The sequence below is a fragment of the Rhinoraja longicauda genome, chromosome 8 (assembly GCF_053455715.1).
Source record: "Rhinoraja longicauda isolate Sanriku21f chromosome 8, sRhiLon1.1, whole genome shotgun sequence".
NCBI classification, from domain to species: Eukaryota; Metazoa; Chordata; class Chondrichthyes; order Rajiformes; family Arhynchobatidae; genus Rhinoraja; species Rhinoraja longicauda.
The window spans coordinates 39,681,926-39,698,598 of NC_135960.1; the positions used below are offsets into that span (position 1 = coordinate 39,681,926).

A 16,673-nucleotide genomic window follows, 5' to 3' on the forward strand; every position below is an offset into this window, starting at 1 on the left:
TGAGTCTCCTCCAGTCACCTCCTCACTGTGACTTTTCTCTTCCCTGTCGTCTTCTCCCGCAGTCAGGGTGTTGAACTTGCCACTTCGGGGCAGTCGGGGCTCCGGCATTGAAGCCCCCTCCAGGCGTAGAAAATCCCACGGCCTATTCCCGCGCCGGACGGTGAAGGTCCACAGCAGGTCGACCAAAGCCTTGCGATTCGGAGCGGGCAAAGACACTGCCGCAGCTGGAGTTCCCAATGTCGGCCCCCACCCAGGGGCCTGCGAGCTTCCGATGTCTACACGGCTCGTGGCCGAAGCCTCCGGAGCATCCGAAGGCGAGTCGCAGCCGCACTCACAACGCCACCACAGCCTCCGAAGACAGCCAGCTCCACAGATGGTAAGTCCGGTCCGCTGGCTCTGCGAACCAGAGCCCCAGGTGGTCCCAGCTGGAGGCCGCCAGCTCCAGGTGTTTGGCCGATGGTAGGCCGCAGCGGGAACGGAGACACAACCCAGAAAAAAGGTCGCGTCTCCGTTGGGAAGAGACAATTTTTACAGTTCCCCCACCCCCCCACACATAGCACACAACCACAAAAAACACTACATCACATCTAAACACTACAATTAAGACAAAAAACAAAAAACACAAAAGACAAACGGACTGCAGACGAGCCGCAGCTGCTGCGCCGCCATTTCCTGTGCCCTCCCGCTCCCCACCCGATACCTTTCCCTGTCCCCCCTCGCCCGCCCACGGCCCGGCCGCCCATTTTTAGAAAAGACCTCGGATCCATCTCAGTCTCTTTATTTTACAGAGGATCTTTATTTCATTGAGGTTCATTTCATTTTTTTTAAAGCAATTTATTTTAAAGAAAAAACACATTTTTCCAAGGTCACAATGGGAACCCTTCGAGGAATGGGCCCGCCGAGGTGAGTGGCACACTCTCCCCTTCCCTGTCCCCCCTCTACGAGGAATGGGCCCAATGGGTCCACTTGGTCTAGTATAATCTAGAGCCCAATCATTGTATGTAATAATTGGTTTAACACAATCATTTCTTTCTAATGCTGCAATTTATAAAGCTACATCCCAAGCAACTGAAAATGCAGAAGATTAATATTGTTGATGTTTTAAACGACATACGAAATAATATTAAATTGAATGACAACTTTCAAATCAGTCAGTAACATCAACATATTTCAGCAGTAATTGCTGTAATTACTTGATTCTTTTTAAGTTCTCAAGAATAACGTTAAAAAGTGAAGGAATCACTGAACATTGCTGATTATTATTGTAAAAGTGTGGCAATTCAGTGTGGCAATGTATCAATATTCTTGCAACTCCATGAGATTTGTTGCATGTCACCTCTTGCAAAATTTTGCAAAATATAATGTGTAATAGTTAGTTGATTATTCTTCTCGTGGGACTGTAATAGGGTAGTTGAAAGTGGAAGAATTAACAATTGATGAATACCAGTTTGCACGCGCAAAATAATGTGAATATGAGATTTATCACACATCAAACCTGGCAAATTTGTTTAAGCTGTTGTGTGCAAGTTGAAAACTTATGACAAAAATATGGAAATTGGACGAATCAAAACATTAGAAAATATTTAAAAATAATGACAAGCAGCATGATTGATAAGATATGTTTTAATGAGATTTTTTGAACCCGTACAAGATAATATGAAAACGAAGCTGAATGGCTAAAGGCTTTGCTACTAGATTAGCCTCTGCATAATAGTGAATGTGAGTTAGAAATTGCATTTGGCAATCCATTGGTAACCAAATTATATTATTTCTCAGCATAGTTGTTTTCTTTTGCACTTTAAAATTGGATTTTTCATCATTTCCGATTGTTAATCAGATTCCAATAATTTAATGTATCAAAAGAATATATAACAACGTGGAAGGTAGACGCAAAATGCTGGAGTAACTCAGCAGGACAGGCAGCATCGCTGCAGAGGAGGAATGGGTGACGATTCGGGTCAAGACCTTTCTTCAGACTACAACAATGTGGAGTTAGAGGGCAAAAATAACCTTCAATTTCAAACAAAAGAAAAGCAATTTAGAACTGAGGTGGTAATGGGAGAAAACAGAACGGACATTACAACATTGCAGAGTTTACTATGCAGCGGGCAATATACTATATGTATTAGTTAAATCCTAATGCACTTCAGTGTAGATTTTTAAAATGAACTAGAATCTTAGTGACATAGTGGAAGCTAGAAGCCACTTGCATTTAAGGAATAAATAGGCGAGGATCAGCTTTTCAAAGAGATTTAAAAAATAAAGAAACAGGATTAGGCGATTTGTCTGCTTCAGGTCTGCCATTGAATTAGATCATTGGTGTCTTGTACCTCAATTTTACCCCACTCTAACCAATCTCATGCATTGCTTAATATTCTTAACCAACAAAAAAGTCAGTCTTAAAAATTTCAATGCATCATACACTGCCATTTGAAAATAAAATTTCAGTTTTTCACCACTCATGGTACAATGAAGTGTTTGCTCTATGTATCTTTATAATCTTTAACTTAAAAGGTCTTGGATTAAAAGTTCAATTGGATTCCATGATTTAAAAAATTAAGTTAAGCTGAAACTTCAGTGCTGAACTACAAAAATATGACCCAATAGAAGTAAAATATAAGCTATGCAACCTTATTCAATTCTTTGCCCAAAATCTTTTATTAACTCCAATTAATGAAATCAAGATCAGATTTTAAATTGACAATTGACCTATCAGCAAGTGCTTTTTCAGAAGAGACTTGGTACCATGAAAAAATTCAAGATAGTCCTTCAGGAAATTGAAATTTAGTTTGTCTAATCTTCCCTCATAATTCCACCTTTGGTTGAGACATCATTTTGGTAAAATCAATCCTAATCTCAACCCAAACTCAATATATTCTTCCTAAGGCAAGCTGCATTGAAATGAATACAATAGCTCAGATGTGGTCCAAAAAGGATTATATATAGCATCTGTGATAGGAAATGGACAGACAACATTCAGGACTGTATATATTTGTTTCAATATGGATTAGGATAGTATATGTTCAGCTGGAACATACTGACTTAAATTCTCTTGAACTTGCACAGCTATTTACTGCCAGCAGCCTGCAGAGCAAGCAGCTCATGATATCAGAGTGCTAGGTTGATTAGATACTGGCGCTGCAATTTTTAACTCTTAGCTACAGTCTGCACCCTCTTTCAAATTTGCATTCCTGAACACACATTTGATTACATAAATGATACTACCCCCACTCTACCACATCGATTAACTGGATTAGCTACATAGGATTCTCAGATCTTTTCTTTCTGACTGATGTGATTCTCTCCATTTTGGATGTAATTCTCTCCATTTTCAATTTGCGTTTGAAGTTTCACCATGAGGAGTGAACAATCTGTTCTATCACATTGTTTGAGATTGTTCAATAAAGCTTTACACAGTAACTACTATATATGACTAGCAAAAGCATTAAACATAACAAGAATTAGAGGGACAACTTAAAAGAGGAGGAGGAGACCTCTCATCAATGTCCCTTCACATATTTGTATACATAATGACTGGTAATGTCACGTATTGCCTTTCTCCAGTAATTTCCTTGCTACCCTTGTTATACTCCACTTTCTTCTGCAAGAAAGGTAGACATTTGTCAATGAGCATCATGCAAAATGTTCGGGTGATGAGACAGTCATTGGATAATTGTCATCGTCTGCAAGCTAAATAGGAGTTTGAAACTTGCAACACAAGGATAAACTGTATGAGCCCGGAAATTCACTTGAATGTTTATTTTCAGCACTATGTACATGAAAATTCATATTTGCTGAGTGAAATGCAATGGTTATTTCCAGATAGAATCACACAACACCATAAATTTATTTTCTTTAACTGGATAGCACACAAAACCTTTTCACTGTACCTCAGATACATATGACAATAATAAACAAAATTAAATTTGATCTGGCACTTTTGAATGCAAATCACATTTGTAATGGCATAATGTCCCTCTCAAATTGGTCCAAGCAGCAACTATTATTGATCGCAACCAGAACAATTATACTTTTGCATAACTCCTGCTGCAGAAATATTATTTGTAGGGGTCTTCCTGGAGCAGATACCCACTAAAGCTGAGAAAATGGCCCATATATATCACATTTTCTTTTCTTTTAATTTACCTATTCATTTAAGGTGCCTTCACTGTACTCACTCACCCCAGCCTGATGAATCCCACAATCTACCAATCACCAGATATACCAGCAGGCTTCAATTTCTAGCCAGCCTTACACAAAAAAAGCTATGTTTTTTTGTTTGTGTTTGAGGGATCTAAACAGCAATATTTCAGAAGCATTTTGATTCACTGCTGAATAAAATACATTATTTCCAGTATTGTATCCTTCTTTAAATCTGAGCTTGCAGCTCCACCTGTTGTTACAATAATCTCTGTACATGACTGAAGAGACAGTGAATAGAAAATAATTTCTTAGACCAATCACAAAAATGGAAACTTTCATACTATTATCCGTATCAGCCTCTAATAATTAATTTGTGCCCAAACAGGAGCAATAAAAACATGCAGCACATTATCCTTGCACTGGCTATGAAATGGTGTCAAGGGATTGCAATTTTCAATTATGATCCCATGGCAACCATACATTAAACCACCACATTTCTATTCCATGACATTTTTCTTTTAAGGGAAATTGAATGGTTTAATAAATAGTCCCAATTTGTACAATGCCAGCACTCAGCCGAACATCTGCAATATTAGAGTTACAGCCATTAAAGTGACCCACAGAATTTATGCACACGCTGCTGAAGGGGAGGAAGCAAGTAGCCCCTTTCAGTAGCTCCTCTGGCAGCTTGGTCTATATACCCACCACCCTCCAGATAACTGTGGGAATCAGTAGGTTTGTTGTAGATGTTAGAGGCAGAGAGATCAAGAAAGGGGAGATGTGTTGGAGATAGTCCAGGTGAATTTGAGGATAGAATGGAAGTTAGTGGTGAAGCTTCTCCTACTCTCAATTCTTCCATCTTTGCTGCATCTCCTCCGCCAGGCTTTGCCTTGCCCAGCCTTTCTTCCAGCTTTCTCTCCCGCCCCTCCCTGTAATCAGTCTGAAGAAGAGTCTCGATCCCAAATGTCACCTATTCTGTCTTACCCACCGACAAAAAACAGCATTTTGTGTCTTTAGTAAACCAGCATCTGCAGTTCTTTGTTATTACATTGTTAGTAACAACTGGTATACCCTTTTGCACTCTTCATTAAATTGGGGTTAATAATGTATGGAAAGATAGGGGGTGATGGAGTGGCTGACATTATACAAGCAAACATGGACAAATGATTGTTATAGAAGAGCTATCTGTAGTTGTAACACATACTGCTGTACACCAGTGTTCATGATCAGTATCTTATTCTGTAACGTCTAGAATATCTGGCATAAAATTCACGAATTTCACAATTTACAGAACGAAGTTCTGATCTCCATTTAAATTTCATTTTGCACATAAATTGAATACCAAATTGATTCCTACGCGGGAATGGAACTTCAGTTATATAATTGTGCTGGACACCGTGCATATTTGGCACTTCCATTTATAGAGTCATGCAGCATAGCGTAGAAATAGGCCCTTCAACCAACATGTCCCATCTACACTAGTCCCACCTGTCTGCGTTTGGCCAATATCGCTCTAAAGATATCCTGTCCATGTACCTGTCTAAATGTTTCTTAAACATTGTGATAGTGCCTGCCTCAAATACCTCCACCACCCTTTGTGTAAAAAAGTTAACCCTCTCAGATTCCTATAAAATCTATCATTCCTCATCTTAAATCTATGGCCTCTGGTTCGCAATTCCCCTACTCTGGGCAAGAGACTCTGCATTTACCCAATCTATTCCTCTCATGAGTTTGTACACATCCATAAAATCACCCCTCGTCTTCCTGCGCTCCAAGGAATGGAGTCCTAGCCTGCTCAAACTCTCCCTATAACTTAGGCTCCCAGAGTCCTGGCAAAATTCTCATAAATCTCTGCATCCTTTCCAGCTTGACAACATCTTTCCTATGACATGGTGTCCAGAACTGAACACAATACTCTAAATGCGGCTTCACCAACATCTGATATAGCTTCAACATGACCTCCCGACTTCTATATTCAATACTCTGACTGATGAAGGCCAATGTGCCAAAAGCCTTTTTGGCCACCTTATCTGTGATGCCACTTTCAAAGAACTATGTACTAAAAGAACTGTATACTTTAAAATTTCCAGTCTTCAATTTATCTAATCCAAAACTGCGAGCAGTAACTGAATTAGCATTAGAGCAAAAGGACAGATTTGAACACTTCCACAAAAGTTATGCCAGTTGCCATCTGTGACCTAAACTAGTGAGGCTAAGTGGTGTATAATTCTAATAACAGTCATAAATTCAAGGAATTTGGCTGATGCGAATCTGTGTTTGATAAACTACAAAGGTCAAGAACATGCTCGATCGGGCTGACATTTGCTCAAAGTTGCAATCAACTTCCTGTTTAGTAAAGGTGTAAGAAATGTCCTTTTCATTGCAACATTAATGAGCGTTTTAGCGTTAGTGCTATTCCTCTTGATCAACCACGACAATAGATGATAGATATCTAACTGAACACAAAGATACAAATCTAGTCATAATTTAATAAGTTATTACAAAAAGGCAAATTAAACATTACATTTTATTCCATGCAAGGATTCAGTCACTCTTCCACATTTGTCTTCCATGTAATAACTGCAAAAAAAATCACTCCTTGAAAAATAATTTGCACTATACCAATTAATATTTAAAGTTTTATGAAAATATATAATTTATTTTTTAACAAAGACTGAAATCTTACCAATACCAAAAGTAATAATTGTTCTGGACATTGATTACAATTTGCAAAGTGAATATTTATGATTTTCCCCACATATAAGCATCAATATATATCAGTTTTTAATCCACGTCTTACATAGAAACGTAGAAATATATCAAATAGGTGCAGGAGGAGGCCATTCGGCCCTTCGAGCCAGCACCGCCATTCAAGTGATCATGGCTGATCATCCACAATCCACAATCTAACTCTCTCTTAAATTCATCCAGTTATTTGGCCTCCTCTGCCCTCTGTGGCAGAGAATTCACAACTCTCTGGGTGAAAAAGTTCCTTCTCACCTCAGTTTTAAATGGCCTCCCCTTTATTCTAAGACTGTAGCCCCTGGTTCTGGACTCCCCCAACATTGGAAACATTTTTCCTGCATCTAGCCTGTCCAGTCCTGTTATAATTTTATATGTCTCTATAAGATCCCCTCTCATCCTTCTAAACTCCAGTGAATACAAGCCTAGTCTTTTCAATCTTTCCTCACATGACAGTCCCGCCATCCTAGGGATCAATTTCGTGAACCTATGCTGCATGGCCTCAATTACAAGGATGTCCTTCCTCTAATTAGGAGACCAAAACTGTACACAATACTCCAGATGTGGTCTTACCAGGGCCCTATACAGCTGTAGAAGAACCTCTTTACTCCTATACTGAAATCCTCTTGTTATGGCCAACATGCTAATAGCTTTCTTCACTCTCTGCTGTATCTGCACGCCAACTTTCAGTGACTGGTGTACAAGGGCACTCGCTGCACTTCCCCCTTACCTAACCTGACACCATTGAGATAATAATCTGCCTCCTTGTTTTGGCCGCCAAAGTGGATAACCTCACATTTATCTATATTATTATACTGCATCTGCCACGCATCTGCCCACTCACTCAACCTCTCCAGGTCACCCTGCAACCTCCTAACATCCTCTTCACAGTTCACACTGCCACCCAGCTTTGTGTCATCTGCAAACTTGCTAGTGTTACTTCTAATTCCTTCGTCCAAATCATTAATATATATGGTAAACAGTATCGGCCCCAACACCGAGCCTTGCGGCACTCCACTCGCCAATGCCTGCCATTCTGAAAAGGACCCGTTTACTCCTACTCTTTGCTTCCTGTCTGCCAACCAATTCTCTATCCATGTCAACACCCTACCCCCAATACCATGTGCTCTAATTTTGCTCACCAATCTCCCATGTGGGACCTTATCAAAGGCTTTCTGAAAGTCTAGATACACTACATCCACTGGCTCCCCTTCATCCATTTTACTTGTCACATCCTCAAAAAATTCCAGAAGATTAGTCAAGCATGATTTCCCTTTCATAAATCCATGCTGACTTGGACTTATCCTTTTACTGCTATCCAAATGCACTGTTATTACCTCTTTAATAATTGACTCCAGCATCTTCCCCACCACCAATGTTAGGCTAACTAGTCTGTAATTCCCCGTTTTCACTCTCGCTCCTTTCTTGAAAAGTGGGATAACATTAGCTATCCTCCAATCCGCAGGAACATATACAGAATCCATTGAACATTGGAAAATGATCACCAATGCGTCCACTGTTTCTAGAGCCACGTCCCTGAGGACCCTGGATGCAAACCATCAGGCCCTGGGGATTTATCAACCTTCAGTCCCATCAGTCTACCCAAAACCATTTCTCCCCTAATGCAAATTTATTTCAGTTCCTCTATCCCCCTAGATCCTCTGTCCTCTAGTACATCTGGGAAATTGTTTGTGTCTTCCTTAGTGAAGACAGATCCGAAGTACCTGTTCAACTCTTCTGCCATTTCCTTGTTACCCATAATAATTTCACCCGTGTCTGCCTTCAAGGGACCCACATTTGACTTTGCTACTCTTTTTCTCTTAACATATCTAAAGAAGCTTTTACTGTCCTTCTTTATATTCTTGGCCAGCTTCCCCTCGTACTTCATCTTTTTAGCCCGTATTGCTCATTTTGTTACCTTCTGTTGTCCTATGAAAGTTTCCCAATCCTCTGGCTTCCCGCTACTCTTTGCTGTTATACATCTTTTCTTTTAGTTTTATTCCATCCCTAACTTTCCTTGTCAGCCACGGTTGCCTCCTAATCCCCTTAGAATCTTTCTTCCTTTTGGTATTGAGTTTGCGTTTTTTGCTTTATTTATAAATACAATTTTTATTGTAGTTCCAAATGAATTACAATTCAAAATATATCTGAAACCTGCCGGACATGTTTTCAAAATATTTCAGAACTAGATTTTTGATAATTCCTGTTTTTAATCTGGATTAGTTGCTCATATTTATTTTTCCAGTGAAGTGAGTGCAAGGCCAATAAAATGGAGTAATGGAAAGCAACAGTTAGAGTCTAATGGTAGTGGTAATGACTATTAGAATTATACATCACAGCCTTATTGGTTTAGGTCACAGATTGCAATTGGCATCACCTTTGTGGAAGTGTTCAAATCTGTCCTTTTGCTCTAATGCAAATTCAGTTACTGCTCGCAGTTTTGGATTAGATAAATTTAAGTGGAAATTTTAAAGTACACAGTACTTTTAGTACATAGTTCCTTGAAAGTGGCATCACAGATAGGAGAAAAGAACAATGGAATTAAGTAAAATGTTCCTGGTTGATCTTTTCTAAGTTTGGGTAGGTAGGAACTTTATCATTCTTAACTTCACCACACACCAACTTAATCTCCCAGGATTTAATGCTGTTGATGCCTACAGAGACCCATCCACCACTAATGATAGCAAGCTTGTGAAACCCATTCATGACTATAGTTAAAATTCCAAAATGGAAATATGAATTGTTCAATCTTAGTTAAAAACTGAGAGCATCTAATCATTTTCATTGTTAAAGATGCTATGTTGGGAATAGGAGTACTCACAGGACGACACGTGCAGCCTATTGTACTCTTATTCTGGAGAAGCCAGTCCTGCATACAAAATGTAATGTTCTCTTGTCCTGTTTTGTTCCATCTATGGCGAAGGAATTACATGCATTCTTCTTGCTGCAGTTGGTTCCCAGATACATTAACATTTTTAATGTGTAAGTAGGAACTGCAGATGCTGGTTTAAACAGAAGATAGACACAAAAAGCTGGAGTAACTGAGCGGGACAGGCAGCATCTCTGGAGAGAAGGTATGGGTGACCTTTCGGGTCAAGACCCTTCTTCAGACTGGTTAGGGATAAGGGAAACAAGAGATATCGACGGTGATGTGGAGAAATAAACAATGAATCAAAGATATGCAAAAAAGTGACGATGATAAAGGAAACAGGCCATTATTAGCTGTTTGTCAGGTGAAAATGAGAAGCTAATGTGACTTTGGTGGGAGAGGGATAGAGAGAGGGAATGCCAGGACTACCTGAAGTGAGAGAAATCAATATTCATACCACTGGGCTGTAAGCTGCCCATGTGAAATATGAGATACTGTTCCTCCAATTTGCATTAAGCCTAATGTTGATGCAGTCTTAAAAGAATTTGTGACTAAATGTTGAGTGCCAAAGTGGCCTGCACAATCACAGACAGAACATGTCATGATCTAGCAAGCCTATGTTGTAGGTGCAGCATGTATGGTGGTAAGAATACCGCATATCTTTCTCTTCAATGATGTCGATATCACCATTGATTATGTGCTGTGAATATGCTACCTGTATTCTGCCATCATCCTTTGTGGTACTTTGTTGCTGTTTCATTCTTTTTGATCAAGACTCTGAATGACATCCTAACTATTTCTGAAATGTAACATATTTATGAGAAAGGCAATAATAAAAAAGTACAAGACCAGCAAAACTCTTATCCATTTGTAAAATTAATTTTCCAAAATCATTAAGCATATTCTGAATTGCTAAACTTTCAATCAAACTTCTTATGCAATAGGTTTATTTTAAGTGGACTTGGTGATTGGGCCGACCAGTATATTAGGTTTATAAAATAAGGTACTAGTTTATTAGTTGCATTTAAAAATGTTAATAACTTATTCAGAAGTGTGCTCATGTTGTCTGTGCATCTCCCTTATCAAAAAAGATGGTGGACCACTTCCAAATAGAAAGTTATTGGCATTTTCTGCTCATTCTATTGAGTGCAGCAAAATACCTAACAAATAGATTCCAATCCATCTGGCCAAATTTCTTGACCAATATTTTAAAAACAAAATTAAACAACAATAACATTAGGGCTTGCATAAATCACCATCCTATTATTTGTTCACAGAAAACCCATGTGTATGCAAAAGCTGTTCAAGCACATCATTAACATTTTGAGCTCTTCCAAGCAGTGATTGAAGTATCATCATTTGTGCTATATAAAAATAAACCTGATTTTGTAAAAACTTGATTTTATGCAAACATAAAATGAAAGAAATGAAATGGTCTCGTTCTCTAGTGCCTTTTGCTTTCAAAGCCAATTAATACCATAGGCCACAGAATATGTTAGAAACCAGGAGAATGCCATATTTTCCTACAATTTTCATTTTAATGAAACAAACATTGCAAGGATTTCTTATTCCCAAGGCTGCTCTATACCACTCTGTTTTTTCTGTTACTGACTTGAAAGTGGTGCTTGCAACAATAAGTCAAACATTGATACTACATGAAGCAAACATATACTTAATCTTGTCACTGCGTTATTCAAAATCTTCTAGGTTTACATAGATAACCTCAACACAGTGCCCTCCACAATGTTTGGGACAAAGATCCATCATTTATTTATTTGCCTCTGTACTCCACAATTTGAGATTTGTAATAGAAAAAATCACATGTGGTTAAAGTGCACATTGGCAGATTTTAATAAAGGCCATTTTTATACATTTTGGTTTCACCATGTAAAAATTACAGCAGTGTTTATACAGAGCCCCCCACCCCCATTTCAGGGCACCATAATGTTTGGGGCACAGCAATGTCATGTAAATGAAAGTAGTCATATTTACTACTGTTGCTTTTGTTGCATATCCTTTGCATGCAATGACCACTTGAAGTCTACGATTCATGGACATCACCAGTTGCTGGGTGTCTTCTCTGGCGATGCTCTGCCAGGCCTGTATTGTAGCCAACTTTAGCTGATGCTTGTTTTGGGAGCTAGTCCCCTTCAGTTTTCTCTTCAGCATATGAAAGGCATGCTCAATTGGGTTCAGATCAGGTGACTGACATGGCCACTCAAGAATTGACCTTTTTTTAGCTTTGAAAAACTCCTTTGTTGCTTTAGCAGTAAGTTTGGGATCATTGTCTTGCTGTAGAATGAACCGCCGGCCAATGCGTTTTGAGGCATTTGTTTGAACTTGAGCAGATAGGATGTGTCTTTACACTTCAGAATTCATTATGCTACTACCATAAGCAGTTGTACCATCAATGAAGTAAAGTCAGCCGGTACCTTTAGCAGCCATACATGCCCAAGCCATAACACCTCCACCACCATGTTTCACAGATGAGATGGTATGCTTCAGATCTTGGGCAGTTCCTTCTCTCCTCCATACTTTGCTCTTGCCATCACTCTGATATATGTTAATCTTTGTTTCATCTGTCCACAAAACCTTTTTTCAGAAATGTGGTTGCTTTTTTGAGTACTTCTTGGCAAACTGTAACTTTGCCATCCTATTTCTGCGGCTAAGCAGTGGTTTGCATCTTGCAGTATCGCTTCTGTATTTCTGTCCATGAAGTCTTCTGCGGACAGTGGTCATTGACAAATCCACACCTGACTCCTGAAGAGTGTTTCTGATCTGTCGGACAGGTATTTGAAGATTTTTCTTTTTTATAGAGATAATTTAGCTGTGGAGGTCTTCCTTGGCCTGCCAGACCCTTTGCGATTAGTAAGTTCACGTGCTCTCTTTCTTCTTAATGATGTTCCAAACAGTTAATTTTGGTAAGCCTAAGGTTTGGCTGATATCTCTAACAGTTTTATTCTTGTTTCTCAGTCTCATAATGGCTTCTTTGACTTTCATTGGCACAACTGGTCCTCGTGTTGATAAACAGCAATAAAAGTTTCCAAAGGGGATGGAAAGATTGGACGAAAGACTAGGTGCTGAGAGCTCTCTTATACCTGCATTAAGGAGGCATTTAAACACACCCGAGCAATTACAAACACTGTGAAGCCATGTGTCCCAAACATTGTGTCCTGAAATGGGGGTTTATGTATAAACACAGCTATAATTTTTACATGGTGAAACCAAAATGCATAAAAATGGCTTTTAATAAAATTTGACAATGTGCACTTTCACCACATGTGATTTTTTCTATTCCAAATCTCAAATTGTGGAGTACAGAGGCAAATAAATAAATGATGGGTCTTTGTCCCAAACACTATGGAGGGCACTGTATGTGTGTTGTATTCCAGTATTCTTTGTATACAATTTTAACAGTTACTTAAAGTGTACTCCATATAATTTATCAATGAAGTAATCAAAAATAAGTGATTTACTACACAAATTTGTCCAGAATCCATTCAGGAAAAAGGATAGCTCAGATGACAGTTTCCCACTCGTGAGATCTAATCCAGAGATTTATGAAGGCTGATTAAGGCTGGGGGTGCTAGATCACCTTGAACACTTGTAAATCCACACTGCAGCTTTTGTAGATGATAATATACAAAAAGCTTTTGAGGGTATCACAACAGTCTTTAAATCAGCCCTCTAACAGATCACTGGGACTTCCAAGAGATGGTCTAAGTAAATGGTGAGAAAGTGCAGCCTGAAGCCGTCTTCTAAATCTAGGGCTACAATTGGTAATCCCTCATAAATATCCATAGCCTCTTTCACTAGAAATCACCAGCCTGCTACTGAAACTACTTGAAAGCATAGATATGTTTTCAGTGAAAGGCATCCAGTAGAAAAACACTAAAGAATATGCAATTGTGAATGGCTATATTTATATGTTCTTATTCTTGATTGATTGTATAAATGTGGTTTAAATGTTGATTGGGTTGTACTCATATTGGCATGAGATTAGATTTTAGTCATTTTACTGTCATGTCTGTACATGTAATAAAACTATTGGAATCGCTGAAAGAAAGTTCAGGTCTGATTGCCATGCTTTAGGAAAGATGAGATAGTGTTGGAGAAGGTGCAGAGGAGATCCAATGGGATGTTATCTGGGACAAAACTATTCAGTTGTGAGGAAAGACTGGAGAAGCAATTTTTTTTCTATAGAGATTATTGCATATAAACTAATGAGGGATATAAATAAGGTAGACTGCATGAAATGCTTTCCTATACCAGAGATCAATAAATCTAGAAAATACAGGTTTAATGCAAGGGAAAGATATTCAGAGTGGTGGGCATCTGGAACATATTGCTTAAGGGAGTGATGACTTAAATTGCCTCGACATAGAAGGCTATGATCCAAGTGTTGTGAAATTGAATAAATATGGAAGGGTGTCCACTGACCGGCATGGATAAGTTGTGTTGAATGGCCTATTCCCATGCAAAATTATTCTATGACTATATTCATGAATTATGAAATTGACTATGAGATGACTGCTAAATCAGGGGACCTAAATTGGGATTGGTGAAATGAATTTGGGTTACTTTTTAATTTTATTCACTTCTGGGATGTGGGTACCATAGATGGATGATCATTTATCATATCTCCTTCAGTAGTAATGACAGGGATCACAGGAGATGGATCATCCACTTGATCCTTCCGGCTGAATGTTAAAGCAAATGTTTCAAACTTGAGTTTAGCAGGTGCGTGCTTTGCTCTTATGTTATCGAGCAGTGTTACTTAAAGCGTATTAAGTTTTCTCCAAGTTGTCTTCAGTGCATCTTTAATGTACATAAACTTTGCATAATTAGATTAAAAAGTAGCATTTATGAGGCAAAAACCATCCTGGATCAATAATCTCAGCTATGTTGAGTAGAAAACAAATGAATTCGGTAGGTTGTAAGGAAGAAGGTGGGTTTGAAGCATCTGTACTGCATGAACAATGGCACAAACCTTGGTCATTAACATATTTCTGCACTGTGATTATTTTGTCATACTTTGTTCATTGCCTTAAATTAAACATTTCTGGCATTATTACAATCTGCTGTTATCAACTTATGATTGTCATCAAATAGATTTAAAAATGCAAATTTCAAATGCACAAGAATGTCAAAAAGGAAAAACATTTTTTTTAAATGAATTCAAGATATATATATATTGCACAAATCCAGTGTTTTGAAGATTGGTATACATTGTTACTGCAAAAGATAACAGTTTATTTCCAATAGTTTCACTGACTTGGTCTTTTAAAAAGGTCAGCTGTAATTTTCTGAAAACATTCTAAAATATGGTTATAAAATGCTATAGGTCTGTAATATTACAAACACTATCTAATTATAACTATAAATAGTTTAATAGTTCTGTGTAGCTCAAGGCAACGTAATTTACTAGAATTAATAAGATTAGATATTACATTTAAAATCTTGATCTCTGCAAAACTAAAAGGAGACATTATGTAAAATTGCACACGCATCCTGTTATCTATGTGCTGAGTCTCTGACCTCAAATCTTTCACGAATGCTAATGACCAATCCTCTATTCCATTTCTCCAAGCAGATGCTACAGCTGCCACACCAAAACTATTCTGACTGCCAGATAACCAATGACGATATGAGCCAATTTCCTGTCATCCAATATTGCTGAACTTGAATTGTTAATAAAGCTTTCCCATGGGGCTTAATCCTGAAAATCCATTTGTTTTGCTCCAATGTAAGAATCACTGTCCCAAATTATCCTAGTTCCAATTGAATGCTGGTGTCACAACAATTTGGTGAGAATTACAATATAGATAATCCATTTACTTACCAGCTCACTGCCAGCTCATGAACTTTGAGAGTCTTTGTCATTTTACATCCACCTGATCTAAGCAAGTTACTGGGAGTACCTTTCATCTGAGCAAGGTAAGGGTTCACTCTTGTGTCAATAGGAAAGTCAGAATCCTATCAGTACAAAAATAAATATTTAATAATTTTCTTCAACTGTTGTGTAAACAAATGACCTGAATACTAACTGCATCATTAAAGGCCAACATATAGTGTTAAAAAATATTCAGAACAGTAGTCTGGTACCAGTACATCAAATATGGCTAAAATTATCATTTACTAGAGCTACCAATACACATATATTTTAATAAATGTTATATCACCGAAATATTCTCATAATCATCATTTATGTACACATTATCAGTTTAATTTGTGATTTATCAGAAGCACATTGCTAACAATAGATCCAATAATCATTTTCGATTAGTTATACTTAGCACTTTAACTTAAATTGATCCAAAAAAGGGGCTTCCGTGATTCCCAGAAGAATTATATGATGCTCCTAACTGCACCAGTCCCTGCATTGAACTCATTCTCTCACATTCTGCATAAAAACCTGGGACAGCTTGGAGATAAACTAATTCCTTGCCTCTTCCATCTTTACAGGTCGATCAATATAGATGCAACAAAAGCAGCAGCTCACTTGTTTTTCATGAAGCATCTCAAATAGTTGTGCCCTGCATAGTTTCAGACATATCAGCTGGACTGTTCTGCCACGACATGTTCAAAGAGTAAGAACTATGCAGAATGGAAACAGACCCATCGGCCCACCTGTCCATGCCAACCAAGGTGCCATTCTGAGCTAATCCCATTTGCTGCATTTGCCCACTATCCATATATCTAACAAAATGTAATTTGAAAGGTGTAATTTTATCTTCGATAGCTTTCTCTGACAGCTCATTCCAGATATAGACACCCTCTGACTGAAATAAAATGCCTCAGAGGTTCATCTTTAATCTTTCTTCTTTCATCTTAAACATGCCCTCCAGTTTTAGAATCCTCTACCCTGGGAAAAAGACTGAGCGTCCACTTTATCCATTCCCCTCATGATTGTGTACAC

General features: G+C 38.3%; 1 protein-coding gene across 1 annotated transcript in view; it reads right to left on the reverse strand.

The window, feature by feature from the left end:
* Positions 1–16,673, reverse strand: part of spag16 (sperm associated antigen 16) — a 402,456-nt gene that overhangs the window by 331,639 nt on the left and 54,144 nt on the right. Inside the window, exon 10 of the mRNA XM_078403680.1 lies at positions 15,597–15,730. Coding sequence (XP_078259806.1) covers positions 15,597–15,730 — 134 coding nt within the window. The remainder of the gene's footprint in view (positions 1–15,596; positions 15,731–16,673) is intronic.